The sequence below is a fragment of the Dipodomys ordii genome, unplaced genomic scaffold (assembly GCF_000151885.1).
Source record: "Dipodomys ordii isolate 6190 unplaced genomic scaffold, Dord_2.0 Scaffold11, whole genome shotgun sequence".
NCBI lineage: Eukaryota > Metazoa > Chordata > Mammalia > Rodentia > Heteromyidae > Dipodomys > Dipodomys ordii.
In genome coordinates this window covers 11097979-11125335 of record NW_012267227.1, presented here as the reverse complement: position 1 = coordinate 11125335, position 27357 = coordinate 11097979, and the positions used below count along the sequence as shown (strand labels likewise).

At 41.9% G+C, this 27357-nt stretch overlaps 1 protein-coding gene across 1 annotated transcript; it reads right to left on the bottom strand.

The window, feature by feature from the left end:
- Nucleotides 1-2526: 2526 nt before the first annotated feature.
- Nucleotides 2527-22781, bottom strand: LOC105981070 (aromatase). Its single transcript, XM_013010071.1, has 9 exons — nucleotides 22637-22781; nucleotides 18285-18435; nucleotides 12030-12184; nucleotides 10011-10187; nucleotides 9191-9305; nucleotides 6391-6505; nucleotides 4879-5041; nucleotides 3877-4118; nucleotides 2527-2775 (listed from the first exon to the last, which is right to left on the bottom strand). The coding sequence occupies exons 1-9, from the start codon at nucleotides 22779-22781 to the stop codon at nucleotides 2527-2529; spliced, it is 1512 nt and encodes a 503-aa protein (XP_012865525.1).
- Between the last annotated feature and the right edge of the window lie 4576 nt (nucleotides 22782-27357).

The following is a 27357-nucleotide window of genomic DNA, read 5'->3' as shown; positions in this document are numbered from 1 at the left end:
ATAATAATAATAAAAAGACAATTTCCAGCTATTATCTCTCAACACGAGAGAACTTTCTGAAGATGATTATTTTCCACTTGGCCGAGAAGTGAGATTCAGTGAAGGGGGAGGGCAGGTTTGGTATGCCACAGAGGTAGGATGGTACAGTGCTCCTCATAATTTGACCGTATTTGAGTCTTTATGGCCATACTTTTCACTGATAAATTACACATTCTAGTTCTTTGAGAACTGATAAAATTAGAATTCACAGCATATTTGACAATGACAATTAAGTACTTAACAGCAAAGCAGAAATTCAGAAGAGATAGCTAGATTTTGAAATATATGTCCATCAGCTCCCTGAAAAGCCAGTGGTAAGCCAAAGTCAGCCAACCCTGTAATAACACAGGGAGTTTGTCTATACAGGCCAAGCTGAGTGAGTAGTTCAACAGTTACCCAGATAGCTTGATTCTAGGAGCATTTTCTTGGCTCATTCAAATTAGCATTGCCCTTCTGTTTTTCATTCTGGGTCTCCCTGCCCCCAAATCCCAGTTTTCTGCCAATGTATGTTTGCATCCACATTACCTATATACAACTGTTTCAACCTTTCACTTCACTGAATGAACCTAGGCCTTGGACACAAATACATATATAAAGTACACATTGATATTTCAAGGGTATCAGATGGGTAAAGAACACAGATGCATAGTCGTCTTCCTTCCACTATGCTAGCGCATTAAGAATCAAATGAATTAGCTGGTATATAGTGATTCTCAAATTCTTGACTTGTTCTTTGGGGTCTAAATTATTAGAATAACTTTCTGCACCTGGATGCAGACATATTCAGGAACCTAGGCATATTCCAGGTATCTTTAGACCATATAGGTAGTCCAGATAAGTAATTTCAAGCTCAACTATTTCCTTTTTTTTTTTTTTTGGGTTGTGGGGCTTGAACTGTGGGCCTGGGCGCTGTCCTTCAGCTCTTCAGCTCAAGGCGAGCGCTCTACCACTTGAGCTACAGCGCCACTTCCGGTTTTCTGGTGGTTTATTGGAGATAGGAGTCTCACGGTCTCTCCTGCCCGGGCTGGCTTTGAACCGCAATCCTCAGATCTCAGCCTCCTGAGTAGCTAGGATTACAGGCGTGAGCCACCAGCGCCCGGCTCAACTATTTCCTTTTTTACTTTGTTTTGAATATCTGATTTTTTATATGGTTTATGGATCAAGTGTGAGTACTCTGAGCAAGAGTTTCTATTCAGAGCTGATCTTAACAGAGTTGACTGGAAGAAGGGATTTGTAGAGGAAACTAGGTAGCAGCTAGTTGCCTTGTTGCTTTGTTGGATGAAAAGAATGTTCAAATGGGATGTGATGGTTGTTGAGATACTTGTAAAGGAGTTGTCAGTTTTTAAGTGGTATTTAGTAGGTACACAAAGTAATGTTTGGAAAACATTATCTAAAACTAAATCTTGTGATACATGGATAAATTTTATCTATAACTGTGCAGTGATTCGATGAGCTAGATAACTGTTAAACCCCAAATGTAACTATTAAGTCTGAGGTAGGAAAGGAAAATAATGACTTGTAGAGCTCTACCCTGACCATGTACTTTCAAAGCCCTTGACTTTTGGGTCATAGAAAAAAATAGAGGGAGACAATGTCAAGGTAGAAGGATAATCGGATGTGAGAGGTACTCCTTAAGAGGTAGAACCCCTGGGCTAAAGGTCTAGATATGGATTTAGAATGAAGACTTCTGTCCATGATGAAAGGTCTGTTACTATTTACAGTCATCTTTCAGTTAGCCACAGAAATGGAGCTAAGCAATAATGCAAATGTGCAAAAAGGATTTTTATTTGAATTAGGTTTTTACCATGTGATTTACCCCCCCCCACTACATACAGAGTCCTAATTATTTGCTAACTCAGCGAATTATATCAGTATGTGTTTATTAACTGAATCTATACCTACTCTAGGTGAGGTATATGTCTGAGGTGTGGATTGAGAGACTAAGAAGGGGAACCTCTGGTTTAACTTTTGCTGCAGACAGGTCTCAGTTGGATACATAAGAGGTAACTGGCATAACTTGGGAAAAAAGTCAATGTTGGATGTGGGACTGTTTTTCTAGCAAGTCACTGATCCACTCCCACCAAAACCACAAATAGGACCAACTCACATATTTACACTAGCATGTATTTAGTCCCAGGTAGTTGAGACATTGGCCTTGGCCTTTCTAATCAGGGTGAGTGGTGCTGACCCAGACAGGAAGATGTCCTGGGGCCTTGGAGAGACTTGGGAAATGAGTCTTGGGTTTTGCTGATGCTCTGTTCTTTCCTTGTGGAAGTGGTCCTTTAGGGAAGTAATTTGTCTACTGACCACAAACTCTTTTACTTGAATCCTTGTTCTCTGGCTTGGTCAAGGGGTGCATGTCCAGTGGTTCCCACCTTCTTGACATCCTTTAGGAGGTATGTTATAGGTTCGCTGAGGTTGATCGTATCTGCCGAGGGTGATGCTTTCCATGTGATCTGCTCTAGAGGAGGTGCTGACCTATCTGCTTTAGTGCTTGGGACATTTGGCTGGGTTTCTTGGAACGAAGATCATTTCTAGCATATCGCTTGTCTCATCTGGGTGCAAAGACAAATCGTTTTTCTTCTGCATGTTTTCCAAACACCGACCTTTCAGTGTTTCCACATGGAATCGTCTCAGAAGTGTGACAAGGATGACTTTCATCATTACCATAGCAATGTACTTTCCTGCACAGCTACGGGGCCCAAAGCCAAAGGGCTGAAAATACCTGTAAGGAACCTGTGGAAATGATCAGACCATTAGCCAGAGTCATACAGGACAGTCTCAGATCCATCTAAAGAGCTGGTCAGTGAAAACACTGTTTGGGGTCTCAGTCATATTGTGACTAAACGAACCCTTTTCTCATTCACTGTGAACTACCTCTTATGATACAGATCAAACCTCAGGCAGTCTCCACTCTTGCCTGGTAAATGAGGTAGAGCAATGCAAATCACCTTACCATAGGTCATGTTAGGAGATAAATCTAGCTCTGTAAAGTAGCCACAATCTTACTCCAGCATTTTTTTTTTTTGTCGGTCATGGGCTTGAACTCTGGGCCCGGGTGCTGTTCCTCAGCTCTGCAGCTCAAGGCTAGCACTCTACCACTTGAGCTACAGCGCCACTTCCAGTTTTCTAGTGGTTTATTGGAGATAAGAGTCTCATAGCCTTTCCTGCCCGGGCTGGCTTTGAACCGCGATCCTCAGATCTCAGACTCCTGAGTAGCTAGGATTACAGGCATGAGCCACCGGCACCCAGCTTTAACTCCAGCATTTTAAGTCACAAAGGAAAGGAGGAAGGAAGAGAAGACAAATATTGTTTTGACATAAAGGAAGCATTTCTACACATCATAGAAAAAGAAAAATCTGAATCTCCTTTGATTATGGAGTTCTCTTTAGAGAAAGAGGGTCCATTTGATGAACCAAAGAAAGACTGTGAAAATTACATCCTTTGGTCTCATTTGATTTCTCTAAAATAGAAATGGTTTTCCTTTGCTTAGCTGGTTCTGAAGCTCAAATTAGAAGGTGCCAAGGTGCCAAGTTGAAATAGAAAGGTAGATTTGAGGGGTTTAACAAAAATTAGCCAAATTAAAAGCCTGGAGAGTTTTCACATTTTGACCTATGGTGTGGCAACCATTTAGCTGTTTCCCAGAGATGGAGACTCAGACTCTTTGCTGAAGGTGAATATGAAAGGCATGTTCTAGCCTCTGAGACACTTTGACTCCTGAAGGGGTGGCAGAGGGGGACAAGTAAAAGGAAGGAAATGTATGGTACAATCACACAGAACTGGAATAGACTTAACATCATCAAGGATAGCAAGTTGGTTTTGAGGAAGGACTCTTACATTCTTCTGAAAGTTTTCAAGAGTAAATTCATTCGGCTTGGGGAAGTACTCCAGTTTATGCATCCTTCCAATATTCAAGATAATGTTGGTTCCCTTTTTCACTGGGTAGCCATCAATCACATCATCTTCTAAGGCTCTCCGCATGACCAAGTCCACCACGGGCTGATAGCGCAGGCTCTCATAGATGAAGTTTTCCACGACTTTTAACTTTTGTATATCATCAATCTTTATGTCTCTTTCACCTGTGGAGACAGATTGAAAGGACAGGGAAGGTAATATTAGTTTCAATATATGGTAAGCATCAAGACTCCTACAGAACAATTTCCTACTGGCTGAAAAAACATTCTGTCTGTAATTCTGTTGCACACCAGCCATCTGATGTAACATATCTGAGCCATAGTGTTTATCAAAGTTCAGAACTGAGCCAGGCACTGGTGGCTCATGCCTGTAATCCTAGCCATTCAGGAGGCCAAGGTCTAAGAATGGCGGTTCAAAGCCAACTTGGGCAGACCAAAACTGAGAGACTCTTCATCTCCAATTAACCTGCACAAGCCAAAAGGGGATTTGTGGCTCAAGTGGAAGAGCACCAGCCTCAGGCAGAAGAGCCAAGCAAGATATTAAAGCCCCAAGTTCAAACCCCCCAGTACTGGAACACACACAGAAGAAAGAAACAAGGAAAAGCTTCTTGAAAAATGTATAGCAGACAATTAACAGTAGTTTCATCTTGGGGGTATGAGAAGAGTGAAAAGGGGGACTTATATTCTGCTTTACATATCTCTCTACAAGTTGAATTTTTCAATGAGCATATATTATTTTTATACCTAAATAATGTAGAACAATCTTTCAATCTGTTATATAGTGTGCATGGTTACTTGCTTTAGATTTTTACAAGTGGATTCTAAAAGATTCTGTGTCATCATCTTCTTAGGACATAAGAAGTTGGCATTCAGACAGGAGGGATTTTTTTTTTAATGCTCTATAATTGGTTTGATAAATTCTTACCAATCACAGTCTGGATTTCCTTCATGATTTCCGCCTCAACATGAGGGTGCTTTGTGATGAGAAACAGCATGAAAAACACAGTGACAGACATGGTATCAGGTGCCGCGATTAGCATTTCCAGTATACACTGGTTCACATTCTCTTTCGTCAGTTCTCCACGTTTCTGAACAATTACAAGAGACGAGTGAATTGTAAAAGTAAATTAAAGTTTCAAAAACAGCTGAAGCTATAATCTTAACACTCGGGAGATTGACATCTGAAGACTGTGGTTTGAAGCTAGCATGGGCAGGAAAATCTGTGAGACTCTTAGCTCCAATTAACCCACAAGAAGCCAGAAGTGGAAGTATGGCTTAAATGGTAGAGCATCGGCCTTGAACGAAACAGCTAAGCAACAGCATGGGACCCTGAGTTCAAGCCTCACAACTGGCACATACACACACACACACAAAAGAAACAAACAAAGTTACAAAGACAATGAGAAAGAGAATCAAGAAACTCAGCTGAATGAATTAGTGACCTCTGTAACCAATTTTGAACCTTTTATATTACAATCTTCAGTGGAAATATGGACAGTTTAGCCAGTTATCTATTTACAATTGATCCTGTGTGTCCAGTGGTTCCATGTATCAAAAATTTTTTTTAAAAAATTGCATCTGTTATAGAAACAAAGGACTTTTTGTTAATAATTCACTTTTTTCATTTGTGGATGATGCTGTATGCTGTCTTCTTTACCTTACATAAAGTGTATTCACATGCACATCTGGGGGAGGTGGGGGAGGGCACAGAATCAGACAAAATGGTAATGAAGTGCAGCAGGGGAGCGCACTGGCTGCACAGACCATCAAGGAGAGTGAACTATGCAATCTGTGGGTGGAGAGGGGAGGGAGGGAATAGGTGAGAAGGAGGGGAATGGATGATACTATGCAATAGAAAATGTACTTATGACCTGATATATGTAAAGATAACCCCGCTGTATGACATCTTTAAAACAATAAAGTAGTTTAGAAAAAAATAAATTACATCTGTACTCACAATGTACAGACTTGATTGTTGTTATTATTCCTTAAATTATGCAGAATAGGGACTACTTATGTAGCATTTACCCTATATTAGATGTTATAAACAACCTAGAGATGATTTAAGTATGTGGCAAGGTATATGTAGATCATATGTAAATATGATTGAATTTTACAGAAAGGATTTGTGCCTTTTCTCATGTATCTGGGAAGGATTCTGGAACCAAGCCCGATGGATATCAAGGGATGACATTTTGTAGTGTCTTGGGTCTCCCTCCCACTTTCTGTTTTGACAGTTTGTATTATGATACAGAAGGGGTTTGATCTGAGAGGTAGGGCTTACTAGAATGTCTAATGTGTGGGTTCTTTGTTTTGGTGTGCTAGAGGAAATAGTTAACAGAAGAAATATGAAGCTTAAGTATGGAAGAAGATCTTCATAGGCCTAAACATCCAGAACATATGGTAGGTGGAAAACATGGCTAGTCCAGGTCAGTACCTCAGCTAGGATCAACTCAGTGGCAAAATCCATACAGTCTTCCAGTTTCTCTGCTGTGGAAAGCTGGTGTCTTTTTTCTTCTACCAGAAGATCTATGGCATCTTTCAAGTCCTTGCTGGGGAAAAAAGTCAAAATAGAATGTACTTGTATTCAACTTAGACATCTAGCAAAATAGGTTTTCACTTGCTGTGTGTTTAAATAAGATCCTCTGCTTTAATTGACATCACTGGTAAATAAATACCCATAAATTACATATTAATACCCATAAATTATAATGATACATGAAATTAAAGCTCTAGTATTAGATAGGATTCTTAGACTCTGGTGGCAAAAATCAAAGCTGTGATTTTATAATGCAGCATTAAAAAATGGGTAACACACCTAAATTGTGCATGTACCTCCATTTCCTGTCTTCATATAGCCACTTCATTTGGCTAACCTTGAGAACTACTGAGTTTGTGATTCCTGTTCTACCCAGTAAATTCACATAACTATTATTCTTAATACCAAAACTATGGTCTTGGCCACACTACAACACCAGGTAAATATTTGTTGGAAAGATGTCTAGCTGCATAGTTTATGTATGCATTTGTTCTCTTCTGTGTGGCTTAGAGCCTGGCTAGGCAACCTAGGTAACCAGTGTAACTTCACCTCTCTGTGTTCTAGTATTACTTTTGCAGTGAGAAGACTAGAGGACAAGCAAGGTGACCTTGAGATCTACATTATTCTCCTATTCTAGCATAGTTCTTAAATACATTTATGTTCAAGTGTATGTGTGTGTTCCTTTATCACAGGGGATGAAATTGTGTATTACAGGTTTAAGTATACACTGAATCGACCAGATTCTGATTGACATGCCACCTACAGACTTAAAATACCCTGTGGATGCTGCTGACATCAATGGTCTCTGTTCCCTCTGTATCATCAAAAGAAGTAAAAGAAAGAATTTTAAGCACACTTATTTTAAGAAGTTTTCTTTGGCTATTTTAAAACATTTTTGAGAGATACTCTTCAGGCTTGTATATAATAAATAATTCTTTAGAATATTTTGCATACAAAGGTCTGACATTCCATTGGCAGGTTAGAACTTTCCCTTGCTAGTAGATTGCTGATATTTTGAGCACTGGACCCTAAAATGGCTTGAAGGCTGGTGGAATGCCCCTAGACTCTGAACTCATAAAGAGTTCTTCCATAGGACTAATTGGAGAAATGACTGAGCACAGACTACTTTCCTGAGCCAGAATCTGAGGTTTCATATCAGTACCTTGTGAATGCTGGTCGAATCTTGCCTATTCAAGTTAAAAGTTGGCCCCACATAAGTAAATATATGTATCTGAAGTGATATATGCCCTTTAAATCTGTGAGAATTGAGTTCAATGACAGGTAAGGGGAGTTCTGTGACTTATAAGCATATGTTTTAAGCATGTACCTTTGGGAGTCTGTTATTTGGAATTGTGAACACATTTTTTCAGTGGAACAAGAATGGCTAGGCTAGCTGGGCACTGGCGGCTCACGCCTGTAATCCAAGTTACTCAGGAGGCTGGGATCTGAAGATCACAGTTCAAAGCTGGCCCAGGCCCCAGCCCAGGCAAGAAAGTCCATGAGACTCCTATCTCCAATTAACCACCAAAAAACTGTAAGTGGCACTGTGGCTCAAGTGGTAGAGTGCTAGCCTTGAACTGAAGAGCTCAGGGACAGCACCCAGGCCCAGAGTTCAAGCCCCCATCTCTCTCTTTTCTCTCTCTCTCTCTCTCTCTTTATCCCTCCCTCTCTCTCTCTCTCACACGCATGCACGCACGCACGCACGCACATACACGCACACGAGAGAATGGCTAGGCTACCAGATCATACCAAACATTTGTTGACGGTATTAAGTGTCCAAAAAACCTTAAATGTGTTAAAATAAAAAGTAGAAAACAATATTTGGAATTTTAAAAAGTCAAAATTAGAAAGTTGAATAGAGGTGGGGGTAGGTACATCCCATAAATGTGTTTTTAAGAAGTGTTGGTATTATTTTGAGTGCCTGGGAGAAGAGATGAAAAGATTTCTCTAGATCTGTATTACTTGAGTACACAAGAATATAGTCACATATTAGAGCACTAACTAGAGAAGGTCGCTGCACTAACTTATCTGGATTCCTAGGAGAAATTAGATTGTTCTGCAGTCTACTGCAGTAAGTTTCCATGAGCCCAGTGAACGAGAGCAGGCAGTGTTTAATGTCTGGCTACTTGCACTATAAAACCTCATTGATTTGGACATTTTTTACAGTTTTCCACTGCATTAGTCCAAGACCAAAATAAAGCCAAGACTCCAAAAGACATGTGACTTGAAAAAAATCAGATATTTTATTCAAGTTCATGATACTCATTATAAAAAAAATGTTTTTTTCGAGTCCTGCTAATTCTTCAAGTTGAATTGTGTCAAATCCATCCAGAAGCAATGTAGCTATAAATTTACTTTATGTGTGCATTTTTTTCTAGATATGCAAAGAGTTCTCGGATATTCATGATAAGATTTAGCTAACTATAAGATTTAGCTAAGTATACTGGCTGTCCTTGTTACAGAGATGGGCACTCAGCCCACATACCCAGTCCCTTGCTGAGAAGCTTATTTTATTCTTCGTTCTGGCCTAAAGAAGCTCTCTCTATTGCTATAAATATTTCATCAGCAACTTAATCAACAGATCTCTGTGGACTTTGGAGAGCATAAAATATACCAAAGAGGCCAACAACAATGAAGATGCCATAAAAAATAAATGGTGCAATTGCACTCGTAAATCTCCCAAACTTGGGTTACTTACGCAGACTTTTCATACTTTCTGTACAGCCAAGAAATCTTAAAGAAGATGTTGGGTTTCAGAAGGAGAGCTTGCCATGCATTAAAATAACCCTGGATTTTATTCACGATGTCACTTTCTGGAAAACAAAAACAAGAGTTGTTGAACAAAATGCTCTGAGCAGAGAACATTCCCTACAGATTCCCCAAATACAATAGAGTTCTAACCTGAGCAATCTTTTCCTCAGGGTGTGATTTAGCCATGTGAATGCCATTACATAAGCTGAGTGGCATTGGGGCGTGTGTGTGTGTGTGTGTGTGTGTGTGTGTGCATGTGCACATGCACTTGTGTGGCCATGCATACTTGTGTGGGCACACACTGAAAGCTTGAATTAATGACTTCTTGCTTTCATTTGTTTTGTTTGCTTGCTCAGCTGGTGCTCCCCTGCTTGTGCACAACTCCAGCTCAGCCTTTTGCTAGTTAATGGAGATGATATCTCTCGAATTTTCCTGGCAGTACAGTCTTTCAGTCATGATCTTCCAGGTATCAGTCTTTTGAGTAATTACGATCACAGGTGTGCGTCACCAGAGCCTAACTTATTTTGATTTTTGCTTGGTGTCGGAATTTGCTTAACAAGAGAGTTGACTCAAACTATAATCTATGTCTACCTCCCAGTAGCTGGAATTACAGGTTATAAGTCATGTACTGAGCTGAAACAAGGCAGGAACACGGAAGAATAAAACCCAGGAATAGTGAGCAATATTATAAAACAGCATCTGTTCACTTTACTGCTGCCCTTGTTCAGCCAAGGGTTAAAGGGAGGCACGTGGATGAGTTTCAGTACCGTCCAAGGGAATTCCCAAGAAGAGTACATTAGAGGTGTCCAGCATGATGCGTCGCATGAGGTTCAACACGTCGATGTAGCCCAGGTCGTTGGTGACCTCTTCCAACTTTTCCAGATGCCTAATGATGGATTCAGTACAAACTGCCACCATGCGCACAAGGCCTGGGCCTGTCAGAGCTGAGTGGAACACATCAGAACATCAGCCATCACAAACTCCAGGGGCCCGTGATCAAAACTATTTTCACTTTTTATATCTGAAACTTATTTGTTCATTATTTTGCATCCAGTAATCACATGGATACTTTTCATATTCTTCCTTCTACTTTTCTGTTCTACAAGCATGTACTTACCTTTCTGGTTAAGAATGAGTGAATATTACTTTAAACAGACTTCAGATTTAAGCTTTCCTACATACTCTGGTAAATTACTTTTGTAATTGTAAGGGAAACACTTAGAGCTTATGGCCACCGTCAACAGATGAATGATTTCGTGCTTATCCCTTGTTGTGTTTATTTTGTTTCGTTAGGTAGCAAGATATTGCTGTAGAGCTAGTGAGACTGTCCTGAACTATTTGGCTTCAGTTGTTTCCTATTTAACAATAGGCTGTGGCTATATAATGCTAGTCTTACAAGTCACTAAAGGTGTCCTTCTCCTAATTTCAGTCTCTCCAGATTACTTCACAATTTATTTTACTGAACCCATAGCCCACTGAGCCATTCCTTATTTGCTTTGCAGTCTCCTTCAGAGAACTGAGCACTACTTACTAGCACTGTATGCGAGTTAGCAATACATAGGAGCCCTTGGTTCAGATTGTCAAAGGCAGGAATGAGTGAGTGAATGAATGCATGGAAACAGGGAGGGAGAACTGCCTTTGCCCTCCCCTGGCTCTGCAGCTGACTCTGAGCAGTAGCTAGAGGCTTCTGATGGCCCAGCATAAGAGTCCAACTCATAATGCCTCATCTCCCTCTTTGTCTTCACTTGGTTTAAAACGCCTTTAGGAGTCATCTCACTTTTCATGTCCTTTATTATTCAGCGTGGTTGTCAGCCAGGTCTCCAGTGCTTTTTTTACATTGGCTATTTTCAAGTTGGAGTCTCTGTGTCATCTTTGGGATGGCCTAGGCTGCCATCTTCCTACTTGTGCTTCCCTTAGTCGTTGGAGATATCAGTTGTGTACCACTGTGTCCATCAGTATCTGGGATAACAGGCATTTACCACTGTGCCTAACTATTAAATCATGCGGGCTGTGATACTTTTATGCCCAGGCTAGCCTTAATCTGGGAGAAATCCCCATACCTGTGAGTCCAAGTAGCTAAGATGATAGGCTTGAGCCATTGCACCTGGCTTTGTGGGATCTCATAGCATTTTTTCATTTATTCTTAACAATAGTTCTAGAAGAGTATAGGTTCTGTAATACCAGTCAACTTCTGCAAATAAGAGAGCTGAAGCACGGAGGTGTGTTGTGCAAGGTACAAGCGAGGCCTGGAAGCAAGCGCCACTGTACCACCTGGGCCAAAATCCCAACCCCTGGGGTCAGCATATACAGTCCTTCCCTACCTTAAACATCTCTGATTTCAGTCCCAAATTGTTTTCTCCTCAAACATCTGAGCTGTCTGTCGAGGATTCAGCAAATGCATTGTTTGTTCATGTTTAAATTAAACATATGGTGGACATATGATGACAGACTCATCTCTTCATGTTCATGAAATTGCTTCATGCATCAACAGGAAGCAGAGAATTTGTGAGTATTATAAATGTAGGTGTTGGAGACAACTGTTTACAAATGCTAGAACTTTGGCCAAGATATTATAATTATACCTCCTTATGCCTAGTTTTCTCACCTGTAAAATGCAGATGGTACCAGTATTCACCTCCTAATATTTCTGTGGATGTTTGATACCTGATATGAAAATATCCTACTTCATCTCATTGTTACTATTTTTAAACTGTTAAGGTAGTGGAACTTAAAATATGATTGCAAAACAAAGCACATTATTAGACCAGAAAAAGGTTCCTGCTTACCTTTCATAAAGAAAGGTCGTACTTCTTTCCAGATGTCTGGATTATTATTGAATATGATGCCTTTCTCATGCATACCAATGCACTGCAACCCTCGCTCACTGCCGAATCGGGAGATGTAGTTGTTGTGCTTCATTACATGGAACATACTTGACGACCTGAAATGAAAGCAGACCTTAATGTGAGTCCACCATGGGGAAAACTCAGAGTCATGCATTGACCACACCGTGGCTGTCTTAGCAAATGCATGTTGATCCAAATGCACTGTTAATCCCTAGCCTGAAGACACCCTTTTCCAGACTCCTTGTTTCCTTCTCTTATTCCCATTTCCTTTTCTTTCCCTCCCTCCTTCTCTCCTTCCATCCCTCGCTGCCTCCCTTTCTTCCTTTCTCCCTTTTTGTAGTTTGATCTCAGGACCTCTTACTTGCCAGGCAGGTGCTCTACCACTTGAGTCACACCCCCTCAAGCTTTTATGCTTTCATTACTTTTTAGATAGGGTCTGAAGTTTTTGCCTGGGGCTAGCCTCAGACCCAATACCTTTCTCTACCTCCTGCATATCTGGAATTGCAGGTATGCACTCCCAGATACTCACCTTGTTTGTTGAGGTTGGGAATCTCACTAGCTTTTTGCCTGAACTAACCTCCAAACATGATCTTCCTGGCCTCATGGGTACCACCCAGCTCTTCTCCAGACAGTGCCATGTCTGCAAGAGTGAGCTACAGAACTGGAAGCTACTGGGTTAACTGAATTCTTGCTGTTAGCTTGGAACCAACATTTCTGCCTAGTATCACTCATCCCTCAGGCCTCTGGTGGGGTAACTTTAGCAGACTGCTTTGGACACTGGGCCTGCGTGGGCTGGCTGGAGGAGGGCCACTAAGATGATTAAGAGAAGTTATTTCTCATCTCTACATTCTGTCATTACAGTCTCAACAGTCAAGGAGTTCCACGAGAAGGTCTGAGCAGGAGCCTTTAGATAATACAGTTTCTATGGTGCCCAGTGGTATAAATTCATGATGCATAGTGTTACCTTTTTTGATGTTGATGTTTCTTTAAAAATTGTTCAGTCCTTAATGGATAAGCAGAAAACTATTTTTTCTGCTCATACTGACCAACTTCTTTGAAGAAATTGCTAATCAGTTTTTAAAAGAGAATAAAAAAAACCCCACAAGAATAAAACAAGCCCTTCTTAAGTGTTCATTTAGAGTTAAGTTTTTAAATCCATGCGTCCGGTAGGGGGTGCCAACATCTTAGTTATTTTTCATCCGAGCATCAGCCATGACAAAAGGAATCAGGCAGAAGTGTGACTGGCCAAGACTTAAGCCAGGGTCATTCATCAATGTGAGGCTGGATTTAATAAGCAGAGAAGTGAGAGAGGGGGGAAAAGGCTAGAGAGAGAGAGAGAGAGCCAGGACCCATTTCACACTGTTCTTGGCCATCAGACAGACCAAATGGGTCCTGCAGCAATGCTGGCTGTCTTATTCAAAACCACTGCCTATTCAGAATGAAATGTAACCAAGTGTAAACTTGGAGGCTGTATCTACTTTCTGAGTTAACTCACAGCAATGGGCAGATTAGTTATCAATAGTTTGAGAAAGGCTGTGACAGTGAATGCAGTAGGTGGCAACAAACATTTCAAGCACTTGCTGATGTGTAGTTTGTTGGAATATAAAGTCCAGTCCAGCCTGTAACCTTTCCCCTTGTCCAGCTTTGTCCCATAATACTAACCCAACCTAAATTCTGTAGATCAGAGCAGAGGGGTTTCCACTGTAGCCGTTCTAACTAAGTGATCAGATTTCAATCTGGCTAAGTCCAATTCTTAACTTACTTAGTTTTTGCACTGAGCTCATGCATGTATGCATGCATACATACGTGTATGTGCATTTGTGTGTATGTGCACACACACACATGTTGAGGTCACTGTTAAACTCCAGTGGCCCTTGGTGCAGCTGCAGTTCTATTTCATTCCCTTGGCCCTTTCTCTCTCCCCCTTTTTTGGATGACTATTATCCTCTTCCACTTCAAATCCTCAGGTAAAGATTTTTTTTGGGCGGGGAGTGAAGGTGGCTCAGTGGTAGAGTTGCTTGCCTTGCATGCATGAGGTCCTGGGTTCAATTCCTCAGCACCACATAAGCAAAAAAGAAAAAAGCCGGAAGTGGCTCTGGCTCAAGTGGTAGAGCGCTAGCCTTGAGCTGAAGAGCTGAGGGATGGCACTCAGGCCCAGAGTTCAGGCCTACAACCAGACCAAAAAAAAAAAAAAAAAGGTTGTTTTTTTTTTTTGTCGGTCATGGGGCTTGAACTCTGAGCCTGAGTGCCATCCCTCAGCTCTTCAGCTCAAGGCAAGCGCTCTACTACTTGAACCACAGAGCCATTTCCGGTTTCCTGGTGGTTTATTGGAGATAAGAGTTTCACAGACTTTCTTGCCTGGGTTGGCTTTGAACCTTGATCCTTAGATCTCAGAGTAGCTAGGATTACAGTGAGCCACTGGTGTGAGGCTTCAGCTAAAGATTTTATTTACTATTTTCCTGAGAAAATGGGATCAACTAGGAAAGAAGTCCCAATAAGCTCCAAAACCAGAACCCTATTCAGCCTTTGCTTCACATCCCACCTAGCACACCATGTTTCTCTCCCTTTAGCAATTTCTTCTTCTCTCCCTCCTCCCCCCACCCCCAGTGGTTAATCATCTCTACCACAGAAAGAAGTCATTACTGTGATTGCTCATATCATAAAAATGGAGCCCTTCTGATCACATATTCCTCTCTGGCTGTTGTTCCATTTCCTGCCTCTCTATGACAAACTCGTTGGAAGAATTGTCTATACTTGCTGACTCAGATTCACCCCCCTGCTTCCCACCATTCCATTGAAAATACTTTTTTCAGAGAGGCCACCTGTGACTTCTTTGAAAGCAACGCTCAAATCTCCCATCGATTTTAGTTGGCCTATTAGAAGGATTTGACAATTCCTTCCTCTCTGATATTATTCTTTACCTGTCTTCCAGATCACTAAATGCCCCTGGCTTTCCCTGGCTGTCCCTTCTTGGTTTCCTCTGACAGTTTTGAACCTTTGATATCGGGAGTTGGGGGGGGCGGGACTCAGCTCAGTGTTCGCCTCTCCTATTCAACATGTCCAGATGTCCATGCACTAAGTGTGTCAAATCCAATGTCTGGAGTTGGACATTGATCACTTCTTGATCATTTCTCCCTGTTCCTACTTAGCTCAGGTGATGATGTCCTCATTCTTTTAGGCATTCACAACAAAAACTAGACATCACAACTCTTCTTTCTCTCACACCCAACATCCAATCTGTCAAATCCTGTTAGCTCTGCCTTCAGAATGTGACCAGAGGTTCACCTCATCTTCTTATCACCTCTATTACTATTATCTCTTGCCTACATGGTTCTTCTGATCCCATTCATCTATTATCTATTTCTTGTTCACGGTAAAACTTGAGTGAACTAGCTATGCCCTTCCTCTGCTTTCTGTCTCATCCAGGATAAGAGTCATAGTTGCTACAACAGCCTGCAGAATATAGCATGGAGATCTGGCTCAATTGGTTAACACCAGTTTGGGGAGGGGAAGAGAGAAGGTGAGCAAGAATTCAAGGTATTGGGATTCCAGCCTCAGTGCCAGCACAAAAAAAAAAAAGGAAAAAAAAATGTGTACAGTAATCATGAGTAATAATCATAATCACTAGCTAGCAGGTATGTAAACATAGCCCTTGTTTGCCTGAGAACCGCTAATTCCTCTTAATGGATATTATTCAATCTTTTTCATATTTCTAACAAAAACTAATGCATGCATATCACATAGCATATAGCATAGACCCTTCCATAGAGCATAGCTCCATAGGGAGCTATGCATCCTTATCTTCAGGATAAAAGGAGAGTGCCTCAAAGCTGCCGCATGGTCCACCTAGCAGGCCAGCAGATTTGCACCTGACTTCCTCTTCTCAAGTTGTGCAGCCTCTCCCTACCCTTTTGGGACTGACTGCGCTGGTTAGGAAAGTTGGACTGCAATGTCTACACAGTCGTAAATGAGTAAAGATTCCAACTTTTTAAAAGAAAAAGAAATCTGGCCAACTATTAAAATCAAAATCAAAAGCTTTCCTGAGGCCCAGTGGGGTCTGGGTCTGTTCAAGAGGTACGGTTTGTTCTGGAAGAGACTTGAAGAGCAGGCAAGGAAAGAGATGGGGACAAACATATTCTCTTCCTGATAGGAGCTCAGCCTTTAACAACAAAATGGAGTGGCTCTGAGGCAATTAAGGGGAACACAAAGACTCCAACAAGTAAAAAGCCTGGAGGATAGCACGAGAAAAGAACTAGGAGAGCTGGGCCAACGGTGGGGATATCGTGTCCACCATTCGGTGTGAATCAGTGCCCGAGCTGGTCGCAGGTGCTAAGTTCACTTTCCTAATGAGGCCAGACAGAAGCACTCAGATGCTACCTTGATTGTTATACGGAATTGTCTCAGGAATTGTCTTGGGCATCTGGGGAATTGATGTGGTGACCTAGGTATCTTATGTCTAAGTATATTCTGTCTGGGTTTAAAGCCAGCCTGGGCAAATGAATTTGGGAGATTCTTTACCTCCATCTTCCCAACAAAAAGCCAGAGATGGAGGTATGACTCAAAAGGTAGAGTGTCAGCTTTGAGGGGAAAAGGCTAAGAGAGCGGGAGGCACTGCGTCTAAGCCCAAGTACTGGAACAAAACCACAAAAAGGGGGGCTTTGGCCTGGCGTTGGTGGCTCACACCTGTAATCCTAGCTACTCAAGAGGCTGAGATCTGAGGACCACGGTTCAAAGCCAGCCTGGGCAAGACAGTCCATGAGACTCTTTTCTCCAATAAACCACTCACAAAACTGGAAGTAGTGCTGTGGCTCAAGTGGTAGAGTGCTAGCCTTGAGCTGAAGAGCTTAAGGGACAGTGCCCAGGCTCAGGGTTCAAGCCCCATGACTGACCAAAAAAAAGGGGGGGGAAGGGCTTTGAGGATACCCTAGTATTTGGTGAAATGTTCAATTGTGAGTATAGAAACTTCTGAGATAGTGTTGGCAGATAGCTTTGCTAGAAGTCTAGTGAAAGAGCCAGGTGCTGATGGCTCATGCCTGTAATTTTAGCCACTCTAGAGTCTGAGAACTGAAGATTACAATTTGGAGCCAATGTGGGCAGACAAGTCTGTGAGAATCTTCAATTAGCCAGCAAAAAGTGAAGATGTGGTGTAAGTGGTAGAGCACTAGTCTTGAGTGGAAAAAGCCAAAGAAGAACATGAGAAACATACTCGGAAACTGTTGGTCAAACACCTGTGGTCCCTGTTTTTGTTGTTGTTTTCAGAAGGGGATTTTTTTTGGGGGGGTCCAGTCGTGGGGCCTGAACTCTGGGCCTGGGCGCTGTCCCTCAGCTCTTCAGCTCAAGGTTAGCGTTCTATCACTTGGGCCACAGCGCCACTTCCGGCTTTTTTCTTTTTGCTTATGTGGTGCTGAGGAATCGAACCCAGGGCCTCATGCATGCAAGGCAAGCGCTCTACCACTGAGCCACCTTCCCAGCCCCAGAAGGGGATTTTTAATGTTTACTTATCTATGGTAAAATCACAATATCAGGAGATCATGAAAGATAAAACAATTCAGGGAAGGCCAGGTGCCAATGGCTCATGCCTGTAATCCTAGCTACTTAGGAGGCTGAGATCTGAGGATCATGGTTCAAAGCCAGCCCAGGCAGGAAAGTCTGTGAGACTCTTATCTCCAATTAACCACCTGAAAACTGGAAGTGGAACTGTGGCTCAAGTGGTAGAGTGTTAGCCTTGAGTGGAAGAGCTGAGGGACAGCGCCCAGGCCCAGAATTCAGACCCCACTACCAACCAAAAAAAAGCAATTCAGGGAGAGGCATTATCAAAAACTAGATCAGCTGCACTTCTAAGAGTTTCCACACTCACTGCTCAGAGAAGTTTTGAGGAATTTCCCAACTTTATAGAGCTATTTGTCTGTGTACCCCTAGCTTTGGTTTAAGGAAACCAGTTATTCTGTTTGTCTTCAGAGCTGAGAACTCCATACCTACACTTCGGCAGGAAAAAACGTAGCCATTTAAAGATATCAAGGTTTCAAAATGAGATTTATTTTTAAAATAGGAAAAACCCCAGTCTTGATTTTCAAGGTTTATCTCCAGTTATTATTGTTATTATTATTATTTTTAATTGGGAATTAAACCTTGAACACTCTTCACTGATCCACATTCCCAGCCCTGTTGTCAGTGACTATTAAATAACAGACTCACTTGCTGATAATGAGGGTTTCCTCTCCATTAATCCAGACTCGCATGAATTCTCCATATATCTTGTTGTAGTAGTTACAGGCACTGCCAATTCCCATCCACAGGAATCTGGCATGGGAAATAAGGGGCCCAATTCCCAAACAGTAGCCAGGACCTAGATTGAGTCATCAGAACACAGTTAGCAACTTAGCAACATCAGAAACACTTGTTCTTTTATAGCTGAATCAAGTCTATAGAGTGATTTGAAACAAGACGACACAAAGGAGCTAACTGGAGGCTCTTTGCCCCTCCCAGAATATGAAGTATATCAGTAGCCATCTTCACATGGGTTCCATTTTTGTCAATTCAGTCTCAGTGAATAGGGGAAGTGCACTTATTTCTTCCAAGTTAAGCAGTATTAATGAATTTCAAGCATGGAAACAAGTGACAAGCTGGAAGAACTATCTGGCTCCCTGGTTTTATCAGGAAGCTTCTGATTCAAATGCCTTGGTGGATGGAACAGGTAGAGTAGAAGCAGGTTATAGTTTAACTAGAACTGAAGTCTGCAAAGATGCTGATTTCTTATCTAGGAGCATCACTTCTGTTTTTTATTTCCTTTCAAAAACCAAGTCAGTATAGGAAAAGAACCTTAAGCTAAATCTCATGACATAGAATAAAAGCCATGAATTGAGGAAATAGGCAACTAGTCTGCTCAGTGTCTAGACTTGATCGTGGGTCCCATGATCTGGTTTTAGACAAGAGCAGTAGCCATGCCATGCACATCCTTGCTTAGGTAAATAATGTCAGGAACACGAATCCCAGGAACAACTGGGGAATTTAATGTGGCTTATGCCAAAGAACATAATTAGTAGCTTGATTTTGTATTATTTTTTGTTAGTTCTGGGGCTTGAACTCAGGCCCTGGGCACTGTTCCTGAGCTTCTTTTGCTCAAGGTTAGCACCCTATCACTTGAGCCACGGTGCCACTTCAGCATTTTCTGTTTATGTGGTACTGAGGAATCGAACCTAGGGCTTCCTGAATGCTAGGCAAGGACTCTACCACTAAGCACATTCCTAGCCCATCCTTGTTTTGTTTTTTAAAATTAAGTCTAGCTCTGTAGCTCAAGCTATCCTGGAACTAATTATGTATCCCAGGCCAGCCTCAAACTCATGATGCTTTTGCGTCTGCCTTTCAATTACTGAGATTACAAGTGTGTACCACTATATACCCAGCTTGGTAACTTGATTTTATTTTGGTGGTAAAAGCTAACTAAAACATGGTGTGTGTGTGTGTGTGTGTGTGTGTGTGTGTGTGTACTAAACATGGTGTGTGTGTGTGTGTGTGTGTGTACTGTTGGCTCATATCTGTAATCCTAGCTATTCAGGATGCTGAGATCTGAGCATCTTAGTTTGAACTGGTCTGGGCAGACAGATCCAAGAGTCTTATCTCCAATTAACCAACAAAAAGCCAGAATGGAAGAGTGGCTCAACTGTTAGCGCTCCAGATCAATGCCCAGAGTGTGATGATCTGAGTTTAAGCCCCAGTTCCCCCCCCCCAAAAAAAGCTTTGCACAATATTCATATTGTCAAAGTAAAAAATAAGAAAATACAGGGGACAGCTGTACTGAGAGATACAGTAAGCTCTTTGGTTAGATTGAGAAACTGAATTTTCTATTCAAATGAGTATCAAAGTTTAAGTCTTTACAGATCAACTGTGTGTTATCTTACTTCATCCAGCTAATACATAATGAATCTGTACTAGATTTAAGCATTGGTACCAAGGTAGAGACTGGAAATGTCATGATAAATATAATGGCTGAATAAGAGCTCCCATGGTAGGAGAGGAGAGGATATGCAAAATAACAATGAAATAATTTATAACCATGTCATATGTACATATATGTATGCCTTTCATTTATATGAAAATCTTACACCATCTTCCCCACCTCAGCTGGAAAGGAAGAATGCTGTGGAAGGAAAAGAAGCAAACAAAAAATCTAGAGAAACATTCAAGTTGTAACCACATTAGGTTATTCTCTACTCAGACTTGGGAATGCTTATCTAGGCATGTAGTAATTGCAGGAACCTCTCATACCCAGAGAGGAGCAGTAAATATTTCAGTGCATTTTTGGGCAGAGGCAGCCTTTTTGGAGCCAACAACGGCCATCCTAATTAGAAAGCTATTGCATTCCATGACTGAATATACACTCCAGAGAAACCTGTGTATACAGATGCTCATAGCAAGACTGTCTTCATAGTCCCAGACTGGAGACAACTCAGAAGAACTGGTCGTTCATAAATTCATAAAACTCAATGACATATGGCAGGCACTCTACCACTTGAGCCACATGTCTGCTTCCCAATTTTCACTGGTTAATTGGAGAGAAGGCTCTTGGATTCTCAGATCTCAGTCTCCTCAGTAGCTAGCATTACAGGAAAGAGGTATTGGCTACTTGCTCTGCTGGGGTCTTGTTTCTCTTTTGTCAAATGAAGTGGTGGATCTCATCACCTCTGTAGTTCTCAACTCTGATTGCTCATGAGCAATCCCCTGGGTTTTAACAATATTAACCGAGGGGCCATACCACAAACAGGACTGAAGTTCCCTGTTCTATCTGTGAAATCTGTCAGCATATGACAGCATGCTACTCTGGTTCAGAAGTGGTAGACAGATAAGGTACTAACGTGTCTCCTGGTTTAGGGCTTCAAGGGTGGTCAGGCTGGTCCTCCATTAGCTGTCATTCTCACTCAGTGATCTGCAGGGATACTACCAGCGCATGCAGCATAGACATGCAAGCATGGGGGCAGGGTGTTAAAATGCATATTCCTGGACAGTGTGATTCAAAAACTGTGGGGGTATGGCTCAGGAATCTAACGATAAGCTCCCACCTCCTGGAAGTTCTTGTAATAAATACACTTGAACATAGGGCTTACTAGCTGTGTGGGCAATATGGGCCTTTCACTATCTGTAGATACTGTGATAATACAGGTGAATTGGACAGTAGCACTTAAGTTTATGACAAGAAGGAGGAAAAAGCATCATCCCCCTTCGCAAACACCTGGCTCTTACCATTCACTGACCCTGCCTGAAGAGCCCCCCGCCCCCCCCCCCCATGCGGAGGAACAGAACATTGGAAGGGGAGTTAAAATCTTCCCGAAGCTCTGAGCCTTCTTCCCCTGGAGACAATCACATGAACTCAACATTCCATTAACTTGGACAGTAGAGTAAACCTAAAGCTCCAGGCTAAATCAGGTGAGGAAAATTATCTGGAAAACTTTGAAAAGAATCCACTCACAGCATTTTATACTCACCCCTGGTCCAACTATTCTCAATCACCTTGTAGTGAGGCTCACCACACTTAGAAGTGTATAAAAATTATGCTCTTGAAACAAAGCCTTTGTGGATATTATGGAATTGGACATGAGTGCCCACCATGAGGAATTTATGCTGAAAAGAAAAATCTGATTATTCTGAATTTGTCTGACATATGATAGTTTCAGAACTGGTGATGGACTCATAAGATTTTTCCATTGGAATTATCTAGGTAATTACATTATTCTCTAATACCCTGTGTGTGCTTTCATGGGTGCATGGGGGCACATGCACATGCGTGCATGCACTGGGGCTTGCACTGGGGCTTTGATGCTCTCACTTGGCTTTTTTTACTCAAGGCTGCAGTTTTAGCTTTTTGCTAGTTAACTGGAGATAAGTCTCCATGGCCGCTATAATCCTAGGTGAGATCTGAAATCTTCAGAATCTAAAGATTTCAGCTAGGATTAAAGGTGTGAAGCACCATTCTTTACTTTTTATTGAGTAACAGCCTTGTTGAAGATTATGTCTGGAAACAGTAGTGGCCCCCTTTCTCCTAGCACCCAGATCCCATTCAGCCTTTTACCACCATCACCATGCTTACAATAAGAGAAAAGGAAGGGTGAGATGGAGGAATGAAAGAGAAAGGGAAAGGGTGGAATGAGGCACAGGGGAGGGGGAGAAGGGAGAAGTAAAGGAGGGTAGGAGACATTCCAGTTCCATCTTCAAAGAAAGTTAGAATGAATTCAAATCCACTTTTTTAAAACTTAAAAAAAAGACACCTTAGAATTGTGCCCCACTCTGCCTCATCTCAAGCTTGTTTAAAGGACCCTTTGCCAGGTCCCTTTAACCAAGACGGCATGTAGAATGGAAGAGCCTATCTCAGATACTTTAAAAAGTTGGCTTCATTTTATATATGCAGATAAGGAATTGGTTTACAATTTTTTCACTTTAGTCTTCCTTTACTATCAACACCAATGGTCTTCAAGAGATCCAATTTCTTTACTGTTGTGGACAAAAAGCTCAAGGAAGCAATCTCCTTAGACACAGAAATAAACAAGTGGTGTTACCTGGTATTGAGGATGTATTGTCATAATTCCAAATCAACAGGAGGAGGCCTATGAGCAGCAGGAGTGGCATGATCCCAACAGGTACAACTTCCGGCACCATGCTGGTGACGTTATACTGCATTGGGTTCAGCATTTCCAGAATCATCTTTCAGTCTTGTTCTCACAGACAGCAATTTCCAAAGGTCTATGGAAATCAAAGCAGCAGAAAAGTCAGCAAATCCCTTCACAGGTTGGCGTGAGGCCTCCTGTGGTATCCAAGGATGCTGCACTGGAAAGATCGGCACATTGTTTTATAATGTGATTGAACACTTAGACAAGACAAATTTGTCATTACAAGTCAAAACAAGCAAGCTTCAGAGAGATCTTTTGGCGTGAAGTTTCTGACCTTGGTAGAGTTTCAGGTTCTCTTCGACGCTTGGTCTGATAGAACCTTATCATCTTGCCCTTGAGTGGGTAGAGTGATGTGCATTCCCAATTGAGAGCCAAGTCTCTTACCAAAACATAAGAAAATGAAGCTCATTTCAGAGGTGGATTCGTGTGTGTGTGTGTGTGTGTGTGTGTGTGTGTGTGTGTGACTTCATTGGTAGATTGGTAGATTTTAGTTTAGGCATTCTTCTCTGAAGCCGAATAATTAAAACCAAAACGAGCCATCTCTCAGTCCTCTTCCTTTATCAAAATGACTCCCCCAGATAATACGTTTCTGTATCAAAAACTTGTTTTTCACTATTAGCCAAGTGTTCAGAGAGCCTCTCCTAATGATTTATGCAGGATGGTCTTTCTGTTGCGGCTCTAATGAGAATCTTAAATCTCTTGCAAGCCAGGCGTTGGTGGCTAGCTACTCAGGAGACTGAGATTTTTGAGGATCGTGGCTGGAAGCCACCATATGGGCAGAAAAGTTTGTGAGACTTTTATCTCCAATTTCCTGAAACAGCTGGAAGTGGAGCTGTAATTCAAGTAGTAGAGCACTGGTCTTGAACAAAAAAGCCAAACAAGAGTGCAAGTATTTGATGGGGCTAAGAAGTCTTGTCCCTCACCTTTCTCAAGAGTACGTCAGAAAGCCCCCATGAGAGCAGCATTTGAAGACACAACAGAATAAGCATTTAAAAATATTTTATTATTTTATGATACTAGAGTTTGAACTCAAGGCTTGGACTCTTGTAGTTGTCCTACAGATTTAGCAACACTTCCAGCCACAAGATAAGCATTTTTTTAACACTTAGAAAATATTTTCTTTGGGTCAGGCATTGTTCTAAGCACTTTCCAAATACTAAGCCATGCATCTTCACAACAATCCTGTGGGCCAACTCTGAGTATTTTACAAGTGAACAAACCAAGTCTAGCCTTTGTGTGACAGAGCTGGGATAGGAGTGATATAGTGTGTCTTCTAATGCTGTAGTCTTTTTATTTTTTAAGTGTTTCTTTCCCTACCTGCAATGTTGGGGGTTGAACCCAGGGCCATGTGCATGCTAGGCAAGCACTCTACCACCAAGCTACATCCCAGCCCAGGCGCTCATTGTGTCAGTTTATAGCCTATTACAGAATTCATTTGTCTCCTACTTTCATGGACTTCTGATCATTTGTGAGCATTCCTAGGCTTTTTCTAAAGGATTAAGCTGGAAAGTTTCTTTGAGATGCCTTCTCATTGTACATTGATTTTCTTGGTTGGCAGAAAATTCCAATTGGTTACACAAACAGACTGGATTTTGGCACAGGAATTTAGCGGGGACCTAGACCTTCATACAGGTTGCTTACAGTATTGCAAGCCCCTTGCCAGTAATACTCTTTCCTTCCTGCAAACCTGCATATACAGATCCATGGCCTTCAAGGGCCTTCAAGGGCCATCTCCAGTACCTTGATGGGTCTCCACTGCCCTTTGAGGGTAATTTAATCATGTGGGAGAAACTCTGGATTTTAGAAATTTTTGAGTTTAAGGAGCTGTTGAAATAAGAGATAATCCAGGCATTGTTGGCCCTTGCCTGTAAATCCTAGCTACTCATGAGTCTTAAGGTTCAAAGCCAGCCTGGATGGGAAAGACTGAGATTCTTACCTCCAATTAATCAGTCAAAAGCCAGAAATAAAGACATAACTCAAGTGGTAGAGTATCAGCCTTGAATGAAAATGTTTAAGGACAGTACCCAGGCCCTGAATTCAAGCTCCAGTACCACACAAAAAGAAAAAAAACCCACTAAAGTGGTGACATATTGCAGACTACAAAATGTACAACCAGTGGCTGAAGATGGGCAGCTCCGAGCAGAGGCAGAGGCCATCGAAGGAAACCACTTGATGCCATTTGAGGAAGCTACTCAGCTTTCTTGGGCTCACTCCAGGGCATTAGACTCGTGTGGCTATTTCCTGTTCTCCTGTAGCTGTTAGGAACAGCTCTCTTCTCCTTACTCCTCTACACCTGGTCATTCTCCAGCTCCCCAGTCAGGAGCATTTCTCCAGCCTCCGTGCTTGCTTGCTTGCCAGGCCCCCGACTTCTGTAGCTCTCCCCGCAGTGTGAGTCTGCCCCACTCCCTTCTTGGCGCTGCCAGTCCATCACCGAAGCCCCAGCTGCCAAGTTCACATCATTCTTTACTGGTTGTCACTCTGCTGTTGGCTCTAACCCCAAAGCCGTCCTCTTCCTTGCTCCCTCGCTTCCCTAAAGCTTTGTCTCACTCTCCGAACTCCAGCAGTTTGGAGTTCTCCCTTCTTCTTTGGCTCTTCCTTCACTTCCTGTGTCCCTCTCCTGTCACAGAAACTTTGTGTTCAGTCCGAGTTCTAGGGATATTCTCTGCAAATTATTTCCTTGAGGTCTCTAGCTTAATTTGCATAAGGAATCAAGTATATTCTTTTAGATCCTCACCCCAAATTATTCTACCTTGAATTCTTTAATATCCAATCCTTTTCAAAATAACAGTAGAATACTTCCGAGGTGCATGTATTTTTTGTTAATTCCTTCAACTATCTTTAAAATGGAGCATTAATTCATTGGAGTTGGTTATCTTTCCTTCTGTTTCTTCTGCTTTTAGCAGGTGAGTTTCCTATGGATGGGGGTCTGTGTCTCTCTCCTTCAGGATTATAGTCCATTTTTAGAACAGGATCTAGGCTTATCTGGGTTAACACTGTACTTTTGTTCATTTTGTATTCCCCAGGGCACCTTCTCTAATACCTTCTTCAGAGAAGTTCACTTTGCCCTGGACACTGCTGCCATATGATGATCCATATCAATTTCCTACTAAAACTCACCCTCTTTTACTTCCAAGCTCATTCTTAGCCAGACTTATTTCTTGGCCTTCTCCACTCAGTCTGATTCCTCATTGACCCACAAACATCCTACCTGCTGGGGTCCTTCTCCACATCTCCCTGTTCTTCTGAGTCTTCCTCATTCCCAGCCTTCCAGAAGTCTGCTTCTTCTTCTCCCCGCCATCTCTTACCTGCTATAAATACTCCTCATCCAAACAGGATGACTTGAGTCCTGGGTCCTTTTGCCTTTGACTGCCAAGACACTACATGCATCACATACTTGAAGGGTTTCATTAAACAGACCTTTATTAAGGACACTGCTTAGCCAAGTCTATACTCAGTTCTGTTTTGGCAAGCAAGCTGAAGGTACTGTAAGTGAGATCATCTTAAGAAGGCCACACTTTTCTGTAACAATAGACAGAGCTGTCCAAGAACTTCTACAATGAGGAATCACAGGATATCAGAGCTGGAAATAAATCCTGAGATCTTCTAAAAGTCTTCTTTTAAAAAGAACCAGCTAGCCAAGTGTTGATGGCTCATACTTTTAATCTTAGCTACTCAGGAGGATGAAATTACTGGGGTGGTAGTTCAAAGCTTTCCCAGGACAAAAAAGAGCGAGACATGGTGGTACACCTAATATCCAAGCTACCAGAAAGAGTGATAACTAAATGGATTAGTAACTAAATGGATTGCATCTTGTGCATTCCTAAGCTGGAGGCATGGCTCAGTGGTAGAAATACCCACAATGTTCAAGCACTAGTACCACCAAAACAACATGTGCGCGTGCGCACACGCACGCGCACACACACACACACACACAGCAGCTATACAAGGCTCAGGAAAGTAAAGTCAATTGTCCATGGTTACTTGAAAGTGGGGACTATTTATCCATGGTCATATTTTGCAATCCACTTTCCATATCTACGGTCACGACACTATACTAGAGTTTCTGGTCATTCTTCCCAGTAAGCTTCCGAATGAGTCCCTAGGAATTCCTTGGGAATGTACTCTTGGTGGAACAAGAGTGTTAGATATGGCTTGGGATGTTGGGGTGTCATGCATGAACAAGGACACCAACTTGAAAGGAACTTGGCAAGGCAAAGTTTACTTCTGCAGAAGAGTGTGCCATCAGCCCCAAATCTGGCAAGCAAGCACACAGAGCAGGAATGCTGCTTACTTTTTAGGCACTGCTCCTCTGCTCGGATTGTTCAAAGTTTGCTCACGATGCTAGGTTGAAGAGGCTAGGATGTATCCACTGTACACTTTTACAGACTTAGTTATAAAGTGACAATGAAAAGGTTTTAAGATTAATAGGACGCAAGCAATCTCAAAACATATGCCCTCTGCTATGCAAGCAATCTGAGGTATGGCTTAATTCCTCTTTGCTTCCTGGACCCCTCTCCTGTCACAGCATCTTTGTGTCTAATCTGAGTTCTAGGGATATTCTTTACAATTCTTATCCCTGTATGAAAGTATTTCCTTTGAGGTCCCTATAC